Here is a 23,944-nt window from a genome sequence, read left to right as displayed (position 1 = left end):
ATAGGCAGTATTTCTGAAATTTAATTTATTCTACAGAACATAATAGTTTCTGTTGAATCTTTTTATGCTAAAACTGTTCATTGTTGACCCTTCATAAAGCATCAAGAGAACATTATATTCTTACCTGCCGTTTACAAGGTTGCTCATACCACCCCGACAGGGTGCTTATTTTACCCCAACGGTTTAATTTTGATTACAAAACGAATATTTTTTAAATCTTCTTGCATAAGATTCAAAAGTTTACTTTTAATATTCAATTTGTATTCATGATGTAAATAGGGCTTGAAACTGTCCATGTGGATAAACACATTAACAGAATTCGACCATATTTTAAGTTTGTAAATAAATTCCCGGTTGAGTGGCATGGTCATAGCTGAAGGGGTTGTTCATAACATTAATTTACAGCATATTTGAACTTACTACGCTGATTATCATTTCCCATGTAAAATCATGCGCTGAATCCAAAAATGCTGTCCAAAAAAATCTCAGTAGGATAGTTTTTGAGATATAGCAAAAAAACTAAAAAAAATGTGTTTACTAAAATACAAATAACTCCGATTGTAATGAGGTTATATTAATTATTTTAACACGTCAAACTAAAGGTGATGAAATTGGCTTTCGATTTTTTGAACACCATTTTTCAGTGAGATTAGTGGTAAAACCACTACAAACAGTTTTATTTGCACTGCTTAAAAACGTAGCAGAAATTCATAATTTCTGGGAAAAATTCAAAATATAAAAAAATATATAAACTATTAATTAACAACAAAAGGTCGGGTGGGGCAAGAGTGCCACCGCCTATAATTTTGAAAATAAACATGTTTTCAATGCAAATTCACCCATGGAACTATGAATGGTGTTCCTATGCAGCATTATAGAAAGTTCTATACAAAACTCGGTTCAAAAAAACATTTTATGTCAAAAATCGAAATTACTTATACAGTGGTGACCCGATATGTCAGCCTATATGATTCAATTAGTTTTGGTTGAGGTGGACTGTTTTGTACAGTCGTATTCGTATTTTATTGATTGCCGAGCTCAATAATGAAATTTTTCGAGAATGGTCTTGAGACTAGTTGAAAATTATGTACGTTAAGTATGTGTTTTTTTTTTTGGCAAGGAGGAAACCTTCAAAAAGGCCATCGTGCCACCGCTTGACGACTGGGCGCACAGTCGCGGTGACACGGTGTGTGGGATTCTTACCGCACTAAAACCTTCTTAGACGCTTTGCCCTTTTCCCCCCGGAACCACTTGTCGTATTACTTCGGAGGGGGGCGTGCATTACGCACCTCACTTTAGCTCAGCTAATTGGCGCTTCCAGTTCGCTGATCGTCTCTCCAATTTGTGAGCCATTTAGCTCCCAGCGTCACGTTCTACTCGGTTATCCCCGGTGGTGTTTACAGCCTACTCTGACGGAGAGTTCTCCCGGCTTCGGCTTTCAGTTCGCACTTGTGTGAGCACATTACTACTTTCTAGTTGGTCTTCTCGCCATTTTCGCTGCAGCGCTGACATGATCTGCGTTACTGCTCTGCTGACGGCGTTAAAGGTGCCCTCCTCTCGACACATTTCTTCGACGACATTCTCCGTGCACATCATCAAATCTAGGACATTCGAAGACCACGTGCTCTGGTGATTCTTCGACATTCCCACACTCCGGACAGAAGGGTGACGTTGTGGCTCTGCAATGATTGCAACGTCGCACTTTGTTTCCGTTGTTGACTGCCACAACAGTTGCTGTTGCAATAATTGAGATTTATTTGGGTTACCTTCATTATTGCTGGCCCATCATTGCCTTCTTGAACTCAGGTCACCTGAAACTTCCCGTCACATGGCCGTTTCCGTCCTCCTTTTTGCAGAGCATGCACCTCGGTTTATTTGTACAGTCTTTTTCAACGTGCCCCTTCTCTCCGCATTTCCTGCACATATCAGATCTGTCAGGGCCTTTGCAGTTTCTCGCCTGGTGACCGAAGCCCATGCATTTGTAGCATCTCTTCATTTTCTAAGATACCCGAGGAATAGCGTTCAACGGGCACACTGACCACCCAACCTTGATTCGGCCAGTCTTCAGCAGCTCGTTAGCTGCGTCCGAAGAAAGTCGTATCGACGCCATCTGCGTGCCACCATACGCCTTCCTCAACCGAATTGCCATCGGTACGTCTCCCAGGTTGCATTGCACCTTCAGCGCACTTTTCAACTCGTCTTATGTTGTGATCTTGTCCAGATCCCTGCACTCGACCACTGACTCCTGGGAGAAGGCTCTTACGTTCGCCGTCTCGCCAAGAGATTTTTCGACGAGCTCCTTAAAAGCTGCGCTCTTAACCGTAGGGTGCCTTGTCAGCTCGAATAGCATCTCGTCTTTCTGGGTTCACCTGGTTTTCACCACGTTCTCGCCTAGTTGTTTCAACTCCGGATCCTCTCTCACTTTCCGGAGGCTTCTCTCCCTACGAGGCCTAGGCTTCTCCTTATTCTTCGTGTCCTCCTTCTTCTTCGCTTCCTCAAAGCTGTGTTTCTAATGTACCAAAGCACAAGTAGCATCCACTTTTTTTCATGGAGCATAAATTATATTTGTATGGATCGTCACGGTTTCCAAACAACCCCCCTTCCCCCCCCCCCTAACAGCGTGACATACTTGGTGCATGACCCCTAAGGGGTAGAGCCTATGGCAGAAAATGCAGAGCAAAAGAGAAGAGTGCGACAGTGGAGAGCAGAACCATTTATTTTGTGAACAATGCCTCGAATCTCGTGGCTCGAAATGTTGGTAGCGTAGTTTGGGACGATTTTCGCCCATGAGATGAAATGGTCAATTGATTATTTAATCATATTCAATAACTTTAAAAAAAAAATGTGTGTGTGTGTAACAATGTAAGAATGTCTTTCCTTATATGACACTTACGAAAAGTTTGAAATTCCAGCTCATCCCGCCCCCCTAAATGGGCTCGTATATATTGAATTATTCCTAAAACATAAATCTTGCATTATCAAACAGCGAAAAAAAAATGTCCCGTTTTTGTCAGCCCTAAATTCATCAGGGGGCTGACAAAATCGGGACATTACTGTAATAATTAGACATCATAAAATAAGGATTTTGGAATTTCCAATTATTGTTTTATACAATTCATGCATTGAGGCATCACTAATAATGCATAATTGAATTGGTGTATTCAATTGTAATATATAAATATTCCATATAATTAGCCAACAACATTTTTCTTAAAAATGAACCCCACACGGGACAAGAGTGCCACCCCTATATTTATCAATACAATTATACAAAAAATGTAAAACAAATTGCTTCATTGCCCATTTAAGTCTTCGGTAAGCTTGTTTTCACCTATGTAATTTGACAAAACCAACTACATAAAATATCAACAACAATAGTTTTCATTTGATTTCATTGGCAGACATAGTTCATTTGTTTGGTATTCAATAATATTGTAAAATTCAATAGTTAAATTAAGTAAACAATAACAGCTGTTGCTAGCATGATTAATAATCAAAAGGCTATGTTTATAAACAAGCATTAATCGATTTCACTCAATTTAAGACGCATGGCCCATTTACCCTTATAGGGGTTGGCTCTCTTGCCCCATTGCAGTTTGAAAAAAAGATTTGAGATGACATTTTGAAAAAATCGTGAACAACTTTTGACAAGATATAGTTTGCATTACATTGCTGATGTATGAAGGCAATAATATGAAGTTGCAATACGGTGTAGAAACTCCTATAAATATCCACTATTTGGCAAATATAGAACGTACAATTTGTTAAGGTGGCGCTCTTGCCCCACCCGACTCTACCACTAATCTAACTGAAAATTTATGTTCAGTTGATCGAAAGAAAATTTTACTACCTTTAAAATAATTGATAGTCTCATTACAACCGGAGATATTTGTATTTAAGTAAACAAACTTTTTAAAAGTAAATCTTCATTTTTTAGCTGTATGTCGAAAACTATCCTACTGAGATTTTTTGACTACATTTTTGGATTCAGCGCACGATTTTACATAAGAATCATTGGTCAAAGATTCAAGTTTATTTTTTAACTTTTATTTGTAAACTAGTGTATTTAATTTTGTTACAATTACTTTAGTCAGATTTCAATTTATACTCCGTTCACACTGCAGTCTATATTACGTGGTGTAGAGTTTCTTTATATCAAACGTCATACAGATAATTTCCAGTGAAAATTTGATGTATGCAGTTTGATATCAAGATAGGCTATATCACGTAATATGGGCTCTAATGGGAACGGGTTATTGAACAAACGTTTTCGACAACGAATACCTCTCTTGTATCGCAAGTTACGCATTATAGCCGAAGTACATTCCTAGCACAGACATCAAGGTCAAGCGTTGGAATAAATTGATTCGTGTCCCAGACCCCTTCTCTCAATCTTAAAGAAGAACACATTCGACCACAGGGATAAACACCTCTATTCTGTATTCCGTTCGAAACGGATTAGACATTAGGGGGAAAACTATAATTACCAAAGAATTCATGAACATACAAGGCATTCCAAAATCCCATGCTATATAGCTTGCGCAATCCAATCAACCGTCGATGTACGGTTCTCCTATAGGATTTTCAACACCTCCATTGAAATATGCAACGTTGAAACAAACCATCTAATATGAATTCTCGAAAACTCTCGAGTTGGCCTCCCTTTCCTACAAATTAGTTTATATCGGCAAGCCTCCTATTGTGGTCGCTGTGCTGCTTTATTTGCAAATGCGCACTATCTCTTTCCTGGTCGTTCTGGTCACTCTCGCTTTTCTTGTATCTTTGGCCTGCATAGCTGCTGTCTCACTTCACAACAGTGAGCTCCCATATGTAATATCGATACTTGGTGACTCGTTGCTAGCGTTCCCACAGGGAACGCACTTATCTTGCCTCTCTGTCTGTGGCAACATCGCCATTGCAGCGCAGTCGCCCTGACGGACGGGACTGGCCGCGCAGAAGAACACCACAACTTGCTGCCCTCGAAGTACGGCTGCTGCCTGGAAGAAGACAGCGCTTCGACTTTGAAAAATTCAATATGGCGGCGATTTTGCTACGCTTACTGGGGCCTCTGTGCGCTCTTCTAGTGGTAGTGAAAGATTGAGAAAATGTACCTTTCTCTCTTTGCAGGGCGAACCAATGTTTTACTTGCTGATCAGGGTGGAGAGAGTTTGACTTATCGAACGATAAAGTGTTTGAAAACAGAGGTGAACTATCAACAAAAACCTGAGCCACTCTAGAAGTTCCTGAAAAAATACCAAACACCAATATTAGTAACTACACTGTTTCAATTACCTGTATTGTAGACATGTAACTCATCTACGATTCCTTCATTTCCGCCACCAAAGACCACCATCAGCTCCTTGATGTTAACGGCCCGGTGACCATGACGGGGCCGGGGCTGTGGTCCGCTCGGATTCGTTACGCGTTTCCATCGGAGGATGGCATTATTCTTGGTGGATGCTGGGACCAGTTCGGTGCCACCAGCCGCTTCCGAGTTGGCTGTCATGCCACACAAAAGTTGCAAAAATCTTCACTCTCAACTTAACTGTGCACTGCTGGCGGAGTTCCGACAGTAGAAAAAACGCGACTACGCGTTACCGATTAACAATTTTTGCACTTTGCAAACAACGTTCAGTTGATTTTTCATTGAAAAGAATCCTTTAACACTTTTTTTTCTCTTCACTGAACAGTTTTTCTTCTTTCTGCTTCGCGTTTAGTTTGCTATTCCTCTCGGGGATAGATGAAGAATGTTCGAACCAAACTTTGCGTTTTTTCACACTACCAGAGTTGAGTTTGGTGCTGGTGAATGAATGCGAAATACTTGTTAGCACTATGCTCTTCTAGCGCACTGTTCCCCGCAGTTGGTACTGCTCTCGCTGGTGCGCTGTCTCCTTCGCGCTCTCACACTATTGCTCTTCGTTCAAGGTTTGATTATTTTGAATTTTCAGCTCTGCTCTATTTCGACTGTGAGTGTAAGTGGGAGGGAGTATGTTTACTTCTAGGGAGCGTATGGGTGTGTGTGTGAGAAAGGGCAACCGCGCATATAACTGCGGTAGTGGGTGAGCGGATTGGCCTTATCTTCCCTTTCATGCGAGTGGATTGCAAGAACAAAGTTACACTCTATGACAGAACTAATTGACTATTGTGTAAAACAAAATAAACGTTCAGGTTATGCGAATTAGCAGGGAAAGGGTAATTGATTGATCGGAAAATGGATTACATGTTCAGAGATGATAACTCTTTCTAGCGGTGGTCCTGCTTGCACATACGGGATATTCTGTATTTTGCACGGTACCTTACCTATAATATTTTGTCTCTTTCGAACGCAAATTGAGCATACACAATTAACGGAGGTGAGTTTAGGACATCACCTTATGATAAGCGACTGGTTTGAATTTCAAATTAAAACTGGGTCTCTCTACAGATAGTACACCAAATAGTGAGCTGGTGTCGAAGAAGTCATGCTAATGATTTCATAGCACTTGGGGTGGTGATTGGAATTATGAAAATTCAGTGGCGTCGCGTCCACATGTGCAACCTGTGCACGACACAGGTGTAAATAATTTTAAAAAATGCGGTTAGATTTTTATAGATTTTATTGGTCACATTATAGCTGTACTTCTTTACTCCAGACCACAAGTGACCATGAATACACTATTTTATAGTGTGGTTCAATTAAATCTTCGTCCTTGGTTAGCTTTAAAAAGGTTCGGATGGTCTGCCTAATCCCTAATGCATTGATTTCTAAGTATGTCGATAACACTACCATGACAAAACTCGTTAAATAGTGCACCTAAAAGCGAGCTTTTTTGGGTGGGTTTTTTTTTTTTTTTTTTCCTTTATTATAGAGATTTTTTGTATTATCGCTCAACTTTACGTGGAATATATCGTGAATTGGTAATCTGTAAATTACAGGCAACCAATTCGCGATGTATTCCACATAAAGTTGATCGATGTTACAAAACCATTCGTGGACCTTACTGACTACCATAACCATTACCATTAAAGTTCTCAAACCATAAGTTAAAAGGTCCTAATATAGTTCTCTTTCCGAAAATGTATGGAGAAAACAAGAATTTGGAACGGTAATGGTTCTTAACAACCCATTATTTGTAAGGTCCAGTTCCAAAAAACCATAATACATAAGGTTGAAACTTTATCATTAAAGGTTCATGTAAAGTTCCATAACCATTTCAGTTAAAGTTTAGCAGGGATTATAAACAATTTTTAACCATTTTAGGTAAGGTCAATTTATGGTTCGCGTTTATCCGGTTAGTTCATCTCTTATTTTTTTTTTTTATATTTTTTTTTTTTGTGTGGGGGGTGGCAAGTTTGTGGATGGTCAATGCCTCATGTAAGCCAAGCAGACCTTCTATCACCTCTTGAAACATACCACAAATGTTCCACAATACATGGCGGTTTGCACCACTGGTTGTAATTGAAGCTTTCAGCAGTTACGCGTCAAACGGGAGCAACACGGAAACAGCAGTCTGGTACGCTTTGGACGTTATTCACCCCTATTCTGTATTTCGTTTCGAACGAAATTCTCATACAAAAAAATATTTTTTTTGTATGAGAATTTCGTTCGAAACGAAATACAGAATAGGGGTGATTATACTTGCAGACCGGTTTGAATGTGTGAGTTTAAATTAGAAGAACAATTATTGTGATGTATGGGTGCCCAAAGTGTGCATTTCTCGCTGTGCACTTGGATATCTGATTGCAGACAAAGAGAGTAATGAAGAAAGAGAGCGCAAAAGCCGCTCTCACTCTCTTGTCAGTTGTGAATCCCTCAATTACCGATAGTTGCGCCGGTGCGCCTGTCAAAACTTATGAGCTTCCCCTGGTTTATTCTGATGAATAAAAAGTTGATTAATTCAAGTTTACTACCCATGGGACTATGAATTTTCTGTAGATTTTGACACTGTTTTGTATCAAAAACATGTTTTCGGAACTGTTTGACGGATATTCTTTATTACACTTCAGTCGAAAGAGTTAGCCTTAGCCTTGTATCTCCACGGCCATGTAGAGACATTCCCAGGTATTTTCAGCACACCGATCGATAAAAGAAGCTTTTATCTAGCATCTAATACGACAAAAACAACAACAAATGATTATGTGCTCAAGTTATTAATGAAATAGAAAATCGACGAAGAGAATCGATCAATATTACTTAGAACCTAATGCAATGTTCAGCTGGAATTAGTTAAGTTTTGCAATTCCTCCTACTTCGGTTAGCGCGAAAAGGGCCATACAAGTTTTGTTTATACACGATGATAGGCCCTTCAAAGGGTACGTTAGGTAGTGATTACCCAAGTAACATTGCAAGCTTTAAAGAGGTTTTATAGCATTCTACAAACCTAAATCGTAGTCTACAGAACCCTCATAAAACCAAAATTGTTACTTGGGTAATTTAGTAATGGAGAATATGAGCATTGAAAAATAAAACAAAAACTAATATGAGGTGGTATACTATAACGAACAAAGCTTGGTGCACAGGTAAACAAATGAGGCACGCGACGCCTCTGTGAAAATTTTAAAAGCAAGTATCAGTCTAATTACACGCTCAGTTCGCTTGAATTAATAAAATTACGTGGCATCTAAAATTCCATTTAAAAATGGCACGTTTATAACGGATTTCCAGATGCAGGATGTCTACTCATTTTGACAAATAAAATTCCCTGAGTTTTCTAAGTTTTTTCCAGGACTTCAATGAAAAAAAACGTAAAAATGTACTATTTCCAGAGGCGAACCAGCCTTTAGGCTGAAAACCTCTGAAAAAAAATGTACTATTGAGCATGAGCATGATTGACCGCCCACGGTTGCTACTCTGTTATTGCCAGATCATCTGTAATTACACAGAGAACCAATAGACGCCGCTGATTGGGACTAGCAATCATCCTCAATGTGTAAAAACTGGTGATCTCAAACTAGGCAATACCAGCGCCGGCCGCGTCCGAACGCAGGTCCAGAAAGGAAAGAGTGACACGTGACACGCTTTGATGGAAGCCGAGGAGTCTTCTGCACTTCCACGAGGAATCACTGGGATGTTGGGTAAGAAGGTTGGGATTGCAGCAGGATTAATTTTGGTAAACGATAAGCTGAATTGATGACCTAACGATCATATAACGCAATGGAGCTTGGGATTGAACTCACGGTCTTCTACTAAGTAAGCAAAAGCGTATGCTTCTAGGCAAACGAGCTCGTTTTTAATCATCGACTTGCGGTCGCTCTAAGGTCACTGAGATCCTTATATCACATCATACAGTTACTCCAGTTGTTGTAAACATTCATACCCGGCACCAACGACGACGACAAGTTTCGCAAAATACACGATAAACAAGCGGTTTGACCATACATCTCTTTTATATGAAAGGACCTGGAATCGCGTTTTTTGCTCCGTAAGCAGGCCACTGCAACCGACGAGCTTTCAAATCGGAAAACTAAAAGCTACGAACAGCACTTAGGCCTTTATTAAGTTCCACTCTCACGCGATGGTCAATGTCTCGATTTGCTCTTTATGCATTTTTCAGGCTATCAGAACAAGCTATGAACGACGTGACCCTATTTTTCCTTAACATTCCGAAGTATTTCGCTAAAATTCTATAGGTTACGATTTTCTACAATAGTATCTTGGGATCAATCATAATGTCTCGGCTGTCGACAGAAGCAGACCACTCTCAATGTGTGTCACGTGACCGTCTGTTTACTCGGCAGCAATCCTTGTGTGGTCCTCCTCATTGTTCTTTCGGTCGATGCGTCGTCGACTTTGGAAAGCAACCGTTTCGTGAAGAACGTGTGAGTGCTGATCACGTTTTGCGTCCATTGCTGCAATGGAAGCGCTCTGACCCCCGTTGGCGAATCTGCCATACAATGAAAACACTGGAAGCGGCTCCCGTTCTGGTGGAGGAGGCTTATTGGATAGCGGAAGATACAATGTTTATAGTGGTGTACCTTTTGACTATAGGTTTAATTGTATAGTGAACAAGAATCCTCGGCTCTGTAAAGTTAATTCGGTTGAGCCTTATCAAATAAATTAAAAAACAAAACAAATTAATTCAGTAACAAAATAGAGGCTCTATTACACATGATCAAATGCATTGTTTACAAAAGCTGATACGTCCCTTCGACAAAGTAATAGAGAAATTATGTTACATAACATACAGGGAGAGGAAAAATTATCCACCTTATATGCATTTTTTAAGTGCGTTATGTCCGGGAAAATTTGAAAACTTCCAAATGTATTTTTCCTGGACCTAATAAAAGGTTCTACCAGCAGGGTACCGTAGACTGAATAAATTACAATAATTGTAACTATTACTAAATTTGCGGGTTGAAATTTAAATACAAATACATTATTGCTATCTTTAGTCTATGTACTATGGTCTAGAATGCGCAATACATAATTAACTAATATTTTTATTCAGCATGAGTTTTAAGGACTGGAAATAAAATTGCACATAATGCCTCCACTAAACGCACCCACCGTCGGAAATTGATGTGCAAAAAAAATACCACCACTCGCAAAAACTTTTTCGATCGCACGCAGCAGCAAAATAATAAGCAAACACAAACATTTTCCGCCCAATGCACATGAAAGAGACTGCATTCTTACCCATCTTGCTCACTCACAGGCCGTCCGGTATACAAACTTCCACCCTCTCACTCACTACCTTCGGCCACAAAAACCAACATGCCAAAGCAGGAACGAGCACAAACTCGCCCGGTCCAGAACTGTCACTATTTTGTATCCCATTCATACTCACGTAATCATTCTATTGGACCTGTGTATCGTACATTTCACTCGCACTTCCAAACATCTCACTCATTTGACACTGATGATGGACGCTAGAAGAGTATACCCTCTAAAAATGCAAAAAAAATAATAAACCATTCCCTCTCCTTCCGGCACACACCCAGAGCACAGCGCGAGAAGAGCAGCAACCGACTACGAGGAAAAAAAAATTTCAAATCCCCTTCGCTGTCGTCGTCGCCGTTTTTGTTCGGGTCCAGCAAGTTCTGAATCGAAAAACCAAAAATCACCTTCTGTCCACTGCCGTAAACACCGAATTTCACCACTCACGCACTGAGCACCACCGTACGAACAAAAAGAGCACTACTTTCGCGCCGCGACACAAACCGGAACGGCGGATTTTTTCCTGCTTAGCGGGCAGAAAATAAACAATGGCGTCCGCGTATACACCGAGAAGAAGCTTCAGACTCTAGCTGCTGCTGATGATGCTGATGGGTGATAATGGCGGCGGTCGCTGCGAAAAAATTTTCGACGCATCCAAGCGGCGGCGAAATAGGGGTACCCGATGGCTTTGACACGGGCGAATTAGTGCTGTCGCGGCGGGTGGATTGACGTTTCTTCGCGGGTGACTTTTGCTGCGTGGGCTATGCACGCTATTGAAAACTACATCAATTCTAGTACGACGGAGGCAAAGGAACGTATGAAATTGCATGAGATCCGCACTTTTGAATTTTTGACAAATAGATTTCTTATGGAAATCATAAGTTTAGATTATAACAGAATTCATAAGTAAGCTTATGAATCTTAAAAAAAAAAACAGTATAAAATACAGTTGATCGGAATCGAGCATTCATTTGGTCTCACGATTTGATCAATAACAATAACTTGACAAATTGACAGCATCGCTGCAATGATTTTGCTTGCAAACTGTCTGCAAGGTTCTTGCTATTCGCGTTTTGGCAAACATTACTAATGGATTAACCACAGACAAACAGACATAACACATTGAATATTTCTCACTGTAAAACATCGTCACTAAAACATTACCGCCATCTATGGTGGGCAGTGCGCTGAACAGATGGCGGTAGTGTGTATTCGTCAAACACAAGGGAATTGACAAATCCAAGTTTATGCCGGCCACCGCGGCGCTGTAATCGTAGCGGTGATGAACTTGAGATCATCTGTCAAACTGCATATATTTTCAAGTTTGTGATAAGAGAATTATGTTTTACGTGTTATTTTAATTGCTTTATTCAATAACAGAAAGCAAATATGAACTGAAAAGTAGCGCCGATAAGAATGGTAAGTAAATCCTAATTTTTAAATGCAAAATCATTGAGATTTCTTCAAAATGAAAAATAGGTTGCTCACAGCAAAACATCAACAAATAATGTTAACAAAGTTCTTACAGTATTCAAACTGAGAATGCAATACTGAAGGATCATCTAATCGGAAATTAAATTAAATCAATTGATTTTGCTGTTTGAGGTGAGTTTTTAGAACAATTTTACATATTGAAGCAATCAAAACAATATATTTTCCATCCGCAGGAACATCATCATTCTTATACCTGAATCCGCTGTGAAACCATTAGGAGGTAATCACGCCTGGTTTGGTAGATTCAGACGAGCGAAACAACAAAGGCAGTACCAAAAGTGCCTGTGTCGCAGATGGCATTGGATAGTTTGCCTGATCACCAGGAATATAACCGAGCGGAAACCCTTTCTTCTCTGGCATAAGTAGAATTTCTCTGGTAAGTAGAATTAGATATTTAAGCGCTAAATCAAGCATAACTTTTCAAAAGGACGTAATTCGCAAAAATAAACAAATTGATATTTTGCATCTAACCGAATATAAAATACATGATTTTCCTACGAGTTAATGAAAAACAAGGTTTGAAATTGTAATGCATTATGAAAAATATATTTAATGAACGCCCTATGGAACCTTCTTTCATTGTTTTTAAAATGGAGTTTATACACCCTTTTATTGTCAACATGACTTAACTGCTAAAATTTGATGATAACATAAAAACTGCAGATACGCTCACAGTGAAGCGTGGTATGTGAAAAAACAAAGCAACCACTATCAATCAGCAGATGCGTCAAGTTGTTTCTAAGTAGATACAAAATTGATTTCAACGGGATTCAGCTATTGCTACACACTAAGATTATTTTACAGATTTCTGTAAAATTTTACCGAAGTCTCAACAGCTGAACGTTCGGTAAACAATTTTACAGTTTTCCTGTAATTATTTACAGATATCTATGAAAAATTCACAGATATTTGTGCAAAATTACAGGAAATCTGCGAAACTGTTTACCGAACGTTCAGGTGTTGAGTTTTCGGTAAAATTTTACAGATTTCTGTAAAAATTTCTAAGTGTGTAGGTATGTTTTATTAAAGCATGGGATATTTTGAAGAAGTGGAAACAGTTCCGCAAGAAGGATTGCCTCCCAGCCTCGATCTAAACGTGCACGATGATGCTTCTCCTCTTCAGAATAATGACAACGCTTTACGACAATCGGTTGATGATATCCGAGCCGCTTTACAAACTGATGGTGAGTTTCTTTTGAAACCCGTATTCAGATTCACGCAAAATTTCTGATTGCTTTACTTTGTTAAATCTTGATTAGAGTTTTGAAAACATTATCTTTTGTTTGTCTGTGATTAACCTTGTGATCAAAACATTCACTCAATAGCATTCTGCCTGGTAACATTCAAGCACTCTTTTTTTTTCTACATTCCCAGCAGGTGTCAAACTATATTCAGCTTCAGTTCTTCTAGTAGTTCTAGTAGTGATTTTTTGTATAACGTTCCACTCGAGCACAGAAATACTACCAACGAAAGGAATCAAACGGCCAGAGATGTCACAAAGCAACTCTGTCCCAGATAAGTCATTTTCCTCTTCTGCTCTTCCCATTATCTTCTTTCCATTATGATGATATTGCTTCGTTGTAACCCGATACTGGTTGTGGGTTTAATCATGTAGGATTACATCCGATTACGATGAAGTCTCTGTTTGAATCCTGCCAAAAAAAAGTTATGATATGTTTGTTTTTGTATTTCCGGGAGCAACATGTTTATTATTTCAAAGGTATTCTACACTCATAAAATTTGACACATTTTTATTGGCGAATTTCCATGTAAAATTCCACATGATTTTCATGTGTTCACACAAACAGAATCCACTCCGAAGTACACATGAAATTTATGAGTCAAATGAATAGTATGTGTGGTTACACATTATTTTTTGGTGTACACATAAGAACTATGTGTCCGACACATATATATCATTTGTTTATCACATTGCAAAAATTCATGTGTGGCCCAGCGATGGAAGAAAATCGCTTCTAGCGATCAATGAACACGTATAAACCCACTGTGCGATTCTTTGCTACTCCCACAGCAAGCGATTCTTTCCTACTCCTAAGCACTAATACACAGGGAATACTGAGAGCCGTGAGTAACAGAGATCTCAAGAGAAAACGACGAAAGCAAATCATTGACAGGCGCACTCACGATTCGTTTCGCATACCATGCAATGCTTGTCGTCAATGCAAGCTACCAACTGTTGTTCTCGATTTATACAGTTTAGGACAAAAGGTTATTTGGATTATGTACAGTGGACGAGCAACTGTATTCAAATCATGATCATTGGCATGATGATCATGATTTTTTTTAGCTTTTCAATTTTGATATAGTTTCGGCGCATTTTGCTAGTTTAACCGTCCTAGTGCTTTGTGGTCTTTTTTTGAGCCATTCAATTCGCTATAACTTTGTACTGCGAAAAGCAATTGACCTGCAATTTTGTGAATTTTCTCAACTTTTTGAAACACAAACGCAATCAAAAGCAGATTTCAAAGACCTCTAGGAACGGTTCTACAGAAAAAGTGACACATTATGCATTAGCGGGTCGCATTCATATATGCTTGCAAAAAAATATATTTTTCAACCGATTTTTGAGCAGTTTATTGGATGCTGCCTTGAAATTAGTATCACGTAGCTCTGAAACCCTGGGCTCTCCAAATTGTCCTTGATTTTAAGCAAAGGCCGGTTCAAATCTACCATACTTTCAACCCTTTTGGGAAAGGGGGAGGGGGTGGGAATTAAATGAAGTAAAAAAACACACACACATGAGGGAAAACAAATTTTCAACGTGAGGTGCTAACAAATTTTAACAACAAATCCTAAAACGTGGAAAACTAAAAAAGATATGAATAATTAAGTGATTTCTTTCCATTTGATCCACATGATACATTTCTGTCAATTTGAATAAATTTTGAATTGATGATATTAATTGATATGAATTGGATTTTTACTAAATTAGATTTAGATTTGTATTGAATTTGAATTGGATATCAATAAAAATCGAACTGATTTTGAATTTAATTTGAGTTAAATTTAAACTGAATGAAAATTGGAATTGAATGGCATGGAAACCGATCCTGAATTGAATTTGAACTGTATATGAATTAGATTTGGCTCTCCCTTAGCTCTGTTGGTAAAGGCGCAGGGATACAAAGCAACGTTATGCTGGAGATGGCTGGGTTCGAATCCCGGTCGGTCTAGAAATTTTTCGGGTTGGAAAATTTCTCGACTGCAATGCGTTGCGTGACGATGTCATTTACAAATAAGACCATAGCAAATTCACGACTGTGGTTTGTATGTTAATGAGCATGCAGCGTGCTTCGTAAGTGCATATAATAGAAATTGTTTTTGTACTGATTCTATCCGGTCAAAATGCGTGCTTTGATAAGGGGATCAGACAATGCTGCAATATTCCAGGATTGACCTGACATAGGCGCTATGATATGATTGCTAACATAGTTCTATACTTGTTTGATCTAAAAGAACTAAGCATCTGAACTCTTGGATTGTTTGAAGAACCTAGAGTACCTGGCATCCTTGACAATAGATCACGTATCTCTGGTTCTACCTAGTAGTACAAAATATCTGAACTGCGGAACAATTTGGACAACCTAGAGCATGAGACATCCTTGACACCGTAGAGCCACACACTCTGTTTTTACTGACGCCACACTCAAGTGCGTGAAATCTTGCACTCGAGTGTAGCGTCAGAGAAAACAGCGAATGTGGCTCTACGGTGCAAAATGCGCATATTCGATAGTGACAAAACGAGAGCTCACTTGACTATTTGAAGGTACATTCATTGAAAACTCATTATTACTACAACCAACCGGGGGCTGTTAGATTTCTATACCATTATGTATGATTATTATACGAGATCTGTATAAGAAGGCCGCGTATACATTGAATGTTATAAATGAGCTACCACCCAATGTTTGAAAATTGAAAGTAACTGTGTATTGGTGCGGATGGTTATAAATAGCTTGCTCGAAGGAGGCAGGAAACTATGCTCCATTCCAAAAACATAGCAGCGTATGATTCTCAAGGCATGGACTTCTGGGACAGTAGTTTAGAGATGTATCCACTGCACATCATGGGTGACCAGCAAACATCGCCTTCCTCCTCGGTGCTTCCACAGTCTCTTATAGCATCATAGCACGCGAGATATATAGCCGCTATTCGCATAAGAATCTCATGTTCTATAGGAATCCCTATCTACATGGGACTATTATGGGAATACCGGCAGTATAGCTGCGCTAACTTCACATTTTTCGGCCTACTGTAGATTAAAGTGACCAGATCTCTTCAGACCCAATCCGGGACGCTTGATTTAAAACACTTATAATATGTACAGATATATTTGTTTTCTTGGCAAACATAACAGCTAGGCGAGGGGCGATTCACTTGTGTATTTTCGATTCAAGCCAACGTATTGAAGTATTTTTTTATCGAATAAACGTGTATTTTGTGTAATAATGTATTATTTTGCACTTTTTGAATATATGTAATTTTCTGTGTATTAGAAAAATAAAAGTGTATTTTTATGCATTAATGTATTGAAAATCAGTTATAAGCGTATTCTGTCATTTCAGTGTTTATGTTTGCCACTCGAACCGATGTTGACGTTTTGTTTGACAAATGCAAAACACACGGTTACTTTAAAATACCCACTAACGAGTAGAATCTAACCCATTTTAAAGAATAGAGACTTATCTTATAAACTCATTCTCGCTCATTACGCACTAATAAGCATCTGTTACCAAGGCTGTTACGCATTAATGAATAATCGGTACTTATTTGTGGGTCACAACTACTCATTAATGTTTTTTTTTATTTAATAAATGATTTAAGCCACCTTTCTTAGAAATGGGTTAAATTCTACTCATAAATGCATTGTTTTGTGATTCGAGCTCGGTTTAAAATATAAAATAATAGATTTACGCATTTTGTTCGAATTCAGCCTTTTTTATTGAACATATTTTCGAATTTTCCGTGCAAATGACGAATAATTGTGTATTTTTTTCCGAATTTTGTATTTTTTTGCATTTTTTTGAGTAATGACGAGTAATGATGAATTTTTGTGTATTTTTTTCATTTACGTATTTTCGATTCATTCTCGAGAGCAGTGAATTGCCCCTCGCAGCTAGGTACCTGATACTTGATGCTGTTTTACACACTTAGAAGATGATTAGCTTAAGGTTCTTAAAATGTTTCTAAAGCTTTAGAAATGTGGCTTGAACTAAGATGAATTTTTGACAACTTTAAGCATAGAAATTCAAACCATGCCAAACATTTCACAAAATCCATTCATAATTCACTTACCCATACCCATAATCAGTGTGGTTAGTTGTATGGCTTAATCCGTAGTTCTACAGATATTGATATTTTCTACGGATCTACGGACGATTGTTGAAATTCGGATTGTTGCAAATTCCTACGGATATTCTACAGCTTCGCTACCCTCCCCCGCTCATCACTTTCAAAAAATTGAAGATTTTGAGCCGTGTTCTATGAAAATGTTTTTTGGGCAGAACAAATGTAGCTGAATATTTCTCAAGTTAACAACAATTTTCACTGTCTACGGATTATACTCCATGAAAAGTTAACAACACTGCCCATAATGTCAAAAAAATTCAAGATTTTCAGAAAGTATTCCAGAGCTTAAAAGCTGATTAAAGAATTTAATATAACAATAATTAAGAAAGCTACAATCTGTTGATTAAGTTCAAAAATGTTCAAAGCATACTATTGTAGATAAAAGTTCATAGAAAATAAGAGTATGGTAACCAGAGCTTCAGGAACGCATCCAGTACGCCAATATACACAGAACTGCTTTGATTTTGCCGGAACTGCAATGTAGCCACCAAAATCATCGCAGATCCCCAAGAAATTCAACTTTGTTTTCTACCTAATTAATAAACATTTTAGAAAATTTCACAGAAAAATAAGGGAACTTCTCAGTTCTTCCCATGGGTATTTCAGAGCTTGTATACAAACTTCAGTGAAATTTATAGGGTTTTAAAGAGCTGAGGGATTTTCTAAACATTGTAGAAAACTTTAAGAGGTTCTGAGTTGTTTCCACAACATTAGAGAATCTCTCAGGTTTTTGGAGATGTTTCCGATCGCCCGAAGGAAGGTTTTAAAATAATGAATTTTTCGGAAAATCTTTCAGAACGTACGTGACATAACAAATCAAAAATCATCATCATTTCATAGATTTTTATCTTTTAGGAATGTTTCACAAATTTTTCAGGAATGAGCAATCCTTAAAGATTAGAATTAGAAGTGAACGTTGTTCATAGAAAATTTAGATCTTGAGATAATTTCCAACACTTCAGCACATTCGTCCCAAAATTTGCAAATGAGATTTCCACAGAAGCTCTACTCTTTTTACAAATTTTCGCAAAAATGTGCACCGGGAAACGTTCCGGGCTGGTACCGGAACCAGTGGACCGACTACCCGGCTATCAAAAGGCCTCAATTCGGCCACATTTTTGGCACACTATCACGGTAATTTATTGAGATTTGGATTGGACAACTCTGAAAAAAATCACCTTTCATAATGCGCATTTTGCTCGTTAAAATGTGCACCGGGAAACGTTCCGGGCTAGTACCGGAACCAGTGGACCGACTACCCGGCTATCAAAAGGCCTCAATTCGGCCACATTTTTGGCACACTATCACGATAGTCGTCGTGCATAAGGCAATGTGTAGCGGAGAACACAGCGCACTAGGTGCAACGTTAGGTTATCGTATTAATTCAGAAAAACGCGACTGATTTTCCAACTCCCAAGTGGAAATGCAGAATTCTTATCATGCGAATCTCGCTTTAAGTCTATAGTCTGTATACAGCAGTGCGCCAGTGCGCGCGACTCACGAAACCCCGAATTGACGGGGAATTCGCTTATATCTATTTTTTTCTTATTGCTTGCAGCCTGCTAGCAACCGTGCCCTCTCTTCATCAAGCCCACACTGCTAATGAACAACAAACGCAGCAAAATACAAAAAGAACACTCACTCTCACACCTCACTCTCGTCATTGACGAGTGCACGGATGGATTTGAGTTCACTCACTCGACAAAAAGTGACACAACAGCGGGGCCCTGTTTACTAAAAATGAACACATATGTGTTCATTTTTAGTAAACAGGGCCCCGCTGTTGTGTCACTTTTTGTCGAGTGAGTGAACTCAAATCCATCCGTGCACTCGTCAATGTGAAACACACACGAGTTGCGATTTGTGTACGTAGTGAGCGAAAAAGGTAACTCACTTTTCTGAGCAGGACTCAATCCCTCGATGATTGATTTTCTGTGGGTTGCTTTTGTAGCAACGTTTGATCATGACGGGTGATGATTAACTGTTAGTCGTAAAGCGTACAGTTTGCGAGTAACTCTTTTGACGATGAAGTGGAAATCTAATCATGCTCGTTTGATTTCCATCGCTGTGTGTGGGACACATAAAAATAATCATTGAATTTTTATTAGTGAAAATTGCACTTTAATCTTGACTTTAATACTGAACTTCGCATACCAATCTAACCAGCGGTTTCTTAATACGAAAAACGCAAAACGTATAACATCTGACAGCAAATAATGCGATGACCCTGTCATATCCGCTTTTCACATCGATTATTTCACAACTCTGGGTAGTTATGTAAATAAACCAACCAACCGAACCTAGGGGAGTCTCACTTTTAGAATGCCCATTGAATAAGCATTTAATTTATATCAAATGCATTTAATTTCCATCGTTTGCATCAACCATTCAGTGGGATGTGAACTTCAAAACAAAGGATGCGCTTTTTCGGTGACACCTAAACATACATACATACATACATCGAGGCGAAGATAAGATAAACAAACACAACAGGAAAAGAAAACTTGGTGTAGAGAATTCACGAAAATATCCCTGCAACCTTCTCCGGCAGCAAAGAAACTCTCCAACGAAAACGTGCAGCTCCCTCCGGAATTTCCCCTGCCAACGAAATTTCACATGTTTTTATGTAATTGTAATATATTTATTTGTCAACATGAATAGTTTCAATGTAGTCCCAATGTATTTTATTTAGCCAAACCAAGTAAAACGTAATTCTGGTGGATGAACCCTTTATCAGAACAAGACAAAGTTCCTAGAACCAGAGCTACCAGGTGGTTTTATAAAAAATCTGTATCCACTCTATTAAAAAATCTGTATTTTCTGTATTGACGATTTTTTTCTTAATTAATCATGTTTTGTTGTTTTACAAATACAGTGCATACAAAATAACCATAAAAAGTGCTTAACCACCTATTCGGGCTATCGTACTAACCATACGGGATATAATTGCGCCATTTGTGATATCGTCCGTACTTATTTATAAGAGTGATATGAAGCCGTTTGAAAATGTATGGAGATTTTAGTTTCTATTCATTATTTTCCTGATAAGCAGTTTTAAATGCAAAAAAGTGCACGAGTTCATTACTATTTGATATTTTTAATATAGATGAATACAATTAATTACATCATTTGTGTGGTAGTTACACCGAAAAGTCGAGAGATGTCGCCCCGCCAGTGCTGGTAAAATCATTTTTGCAGTATGGAGAATATCAGAAAATCCGCAATTTCTTACGAAATACATTTTCAATACAAGTAAAATGTTTACGAGTACTTGTATTTGTACCATTTTAATGTGCTTGGGCACTTTTCTTGTATTTAACATACATGCTTATATTGGAAATATTCAATTAATACTGTAAATCCCCATACAATCTCAAATCGTTTACTACCAGCTCCATATGCATCCGAAAGCGGTTGGTCCTCTGGTTGTGAATGCTGCCAAAAACACCATAACATGATTAATTGTCGATGGAAATTTGATAGGTTCCCGAGCAGAGGGTGAGAACAAAATGAAAACAAGAATTATGTTGTTTTCATTATTCCTGATAACTCAAATTGATTTCATTTTGATGGAGTTGATGGCTAACAGAACAAAAATGAGAGCTAAAAGATATGCGAAGAATATCAAAATTATAACATATATTGATATTAGTGAGAACTGCTTGATAACTTATTTTGATATAGATATTTTATTTAGATTACAAATTTAGTTATCAACATGTTATTGCATGCATGCCGAAAAAACAAAATAAAAATACATCAAATTTTGATGTCATCATGAGTTATTAAAAGGCCAGCTATATAAACGCACAGTGGAATCGGGCGTGACTGCGTTTTCCGTTGGAGGGAGTGAGAGAAGCATAAAAGAAACAGCAACAATTAATTTTGGAGAGAAGGGGGTACGCTGATAAAATCGAGCAAGTTATTTTGTTTTTATAAATTTTGATTTTTTTTTTCTTAAGCATTTTATAAAAATCTGTATAAAACTGTATTGTAATTTAAAAATCTGTGATAAATCTGTATTCTGTATCGGGTCTGTATTAAGATTAAAAAATCTGTATAATACAGATAAATCTGTATAAATGGCAGCGCTGCCTAGAACCTTCGTTGGCAGCTGCTAGAATCATCTTCGAAATCATGCAGAATTTAATTCAGTGCCAACATTTCAAAGGGGCGTAATTGCTTTTGTAAACAATGACTTTAGCCGTCAATTTCTCGCGAATGAAATCTTACTTCTCCAAAATGACAATGCTAACTGGTAGAGGAAACATTTCTCTACCTGCTGGTGTCATTATTTTTCATGAGTGAGCTTTTATTCACGAGAAATCGACGGCTAAAGCCATTGTTTACAAATGCAATTACGCCCCTTTGAAATGTTGGCACTGAATTAATCATATTGTCGAGCAGTTTTGGGACGACCTTCTACCAGCGATTTAACGGAAATGAAACAATCAATTCCAAATTTTGCAATCATTTTACAAATAAGACCCTATTTTCTCGAGGTTGTAGAGGAAAAATATTAAAATATTGTTCCACGTTAAAGTTCGAGTGGTATGAAACGTCATTTAAAACTGCTCGAATGATGTGATCCATTAACCACTTCATTCGAGCAGTTAAAATGATGTTTACTACCACTCGAACTTTGAAGTAAAACATATTTTTGAGATTTTTTCTTCTAGAACCTCGAGAAAAGTAGCCAACATTTGTGCGTTTCATGAAAAAATAGAAATTAGATGGTCCAGTTTTGTGAAATCGCTGGTAGAAAGTCACGCCAAAACTGCTTGACAAAGTGGTCAATTCGCTGAGAAGGTAAAAACATTCGTCGAACCTTCCAGGAACTCCCGTTGACAGCATCCAAAATCACCGAAATCACGCGGAACTTCATCCATCGATAACGTGAGAAAATGCCTGGAGCTTCAGTCTGCAGTATCCAATCTTTTCACTAGTATCTTGCAGAACCTCTTTCGCCGACAATGCGTGGAAACTACGTCGAAAGTCTCTGGGAAACTCCTTTGGCAGCATCTGAATTTTCGATGGGAGTATCGACGGAGTTTTCAGATATTCACGGCAGAGAGGTTTCCGAAAGATTTCGGTGGAGATTTTCGGTGCTGCCAAAGGAAGTTCCAGTGAGCTTCGACGGAGTTTTCTCGCGTTTTCGGTGGAGGAGGCTCTGCACGATTCCAGTGGAGATTTTGCTGCCACCGGAAATTTCGACGGAATTTTTTTTCTGTGGAATAATTTTCTCAAGTCAGAAGTGTGGATTTGAGCAAACCGAAGCGAACAACAAAACAGGACAAAACCCTTCATGTATACATGTATTGGTGGGAGGTGTCACTTAAAACTACACACAGAAAAAAATGCACTGAGAAAATGCATTTAATTTTTTATGTTATAATAAATGCACCTCAAGTGATCGCCCCTAGAACCGAACATTCCTCAATGCTTTTCGAGCTGTCGACGTATCTTCACAGCAAAACAAAAACCGGTGTATCTGATTTGACGTATGTGAAAACCCTTCTGTCAAATAGACGAATCATGCATGGTGTATGTAACAATCAAGGTGTGATACCGACGAATCAATCAGGGTGTATGTGAGTAGTACAAAAGTTAAAGGTGTATGATTTTGTTTTATCAAAAATCTTGTCCGTGTTTGCAAAACTCGACATTTTTCACAATTCTCTTAAACGCAATCCCTTTATACAACTAAAAGCACAAACAGATTTAAAAAAATAGTATTAACTTTTAAATAGCATTTAATAATCTCATATAGACATTGCAATCCAGTTTCTAATTTCCTATCCAATGTTACATACGTCCTTTTGAAAAGTAATGCTTGAAATTTTTGCAATAGCATTGAAATAAAATAATAATCGTAGAACAAACATGACAAAACCAACGAAATTCCTGCATGCTTCAATCGATGGTTGCAAATCATATCCGAATACAATCCTACCGTATTAAACCAATAACCAGCATCGGATGCCTGTATTGGAATTCATTTTACAAGGGGCTCTTTTCTATTTTTATTTGATTTGGTTGGTCACGTCTCCATATCAACATTAATCTATGTGGTATGGCTGTTAACATAACCATGTCCATAACCTCATCATGTTTTTTCAATTTTATTTGAAAACTAGTAATTTTTATTTTAGGATCGACACATATCACAATAGTTTTTTAGGTTTTGTACCAGATTCATTCATTTTAATAGCATATTTACACAAACTAGAACTTTAATTTAACCTCGAATTAAACAAATTTCCATAAAAATAATTCATCTATAAGCGTACCCCAATATAGACAAAATTCTATTACTACACTATGTTTGTTTTGATTCGCAGATTGACAGATAAAATGAGGGGTTCGTGGATTTTCCTATGTTTCGAGGGGTGCATCGATTAGCTTGGGACCGAAGAGAGTACCAGAGCTGAGCCCGAGGCTGAG

General features: G+C 38.1%; 2 protein-coding genes across 4 annotated transcripts in view; one reads left to right on the top strand and one right to left on the bottom strand.

The window, feature by feature from the left end:
- The window catches only part of Hcf (Host cell factor), a 45,620-nt gene extending 34,485 nt beyond the window's left edge, over positions 1–11,135 (bottom strand). For both annotated transcript variants that reach the window (XM_065221868.1, XM_065221869.1), the window contains exons 1-2: positions 11,044–11,135; positions 5,293–5,799 (exon numbers count right to left, since the gene is read on the bottom strand). In XM_065221868.1, coding sequence (XP_065077940.1) covers positions 5,293–5,506 — 214 coding nt within the window. In that variant the 5' untranslated portion in view covers positions 5,507–5,799; positions 11,044–11,135. The remainder of the gene's footprint in view (positions 1–5,292; positions 5,800–11,043) is intronic.
- Positions 1–23,944, top strand: part of Dip-C (dipeptidase C) — a 557,142-nt gene that overhangs the window by 189,378 nt on the left and 343,820 nt on the right. The window lies entirely within an intron of this gene.

The sequence above is a fragment of the Ochlerotatus camptorhynchus genome, unplaced genomic scaffold (assembly GCF_037179485.1).
Source record: "Ochlerotatus camptorhynchus isolate MF236.1 unplaced genomic scaffold, CSIRO-AGI_Acam_v1.1 ptg000150l, whole genome shotgun sequence".
In the NCBI taxonomy this organism is placed as follows: Eukaryota; Metazoa; Arthropoda; class Insecta; order Diptera; family Culicidae; genus Ochlerotatus; species Ochlerotatus camptorhynchus.
The sequence above is the reverse complement of the archived record's forward strand: the minus strand, read 5'-3'. Positions and strand labels throughout refer to the sequence as shown.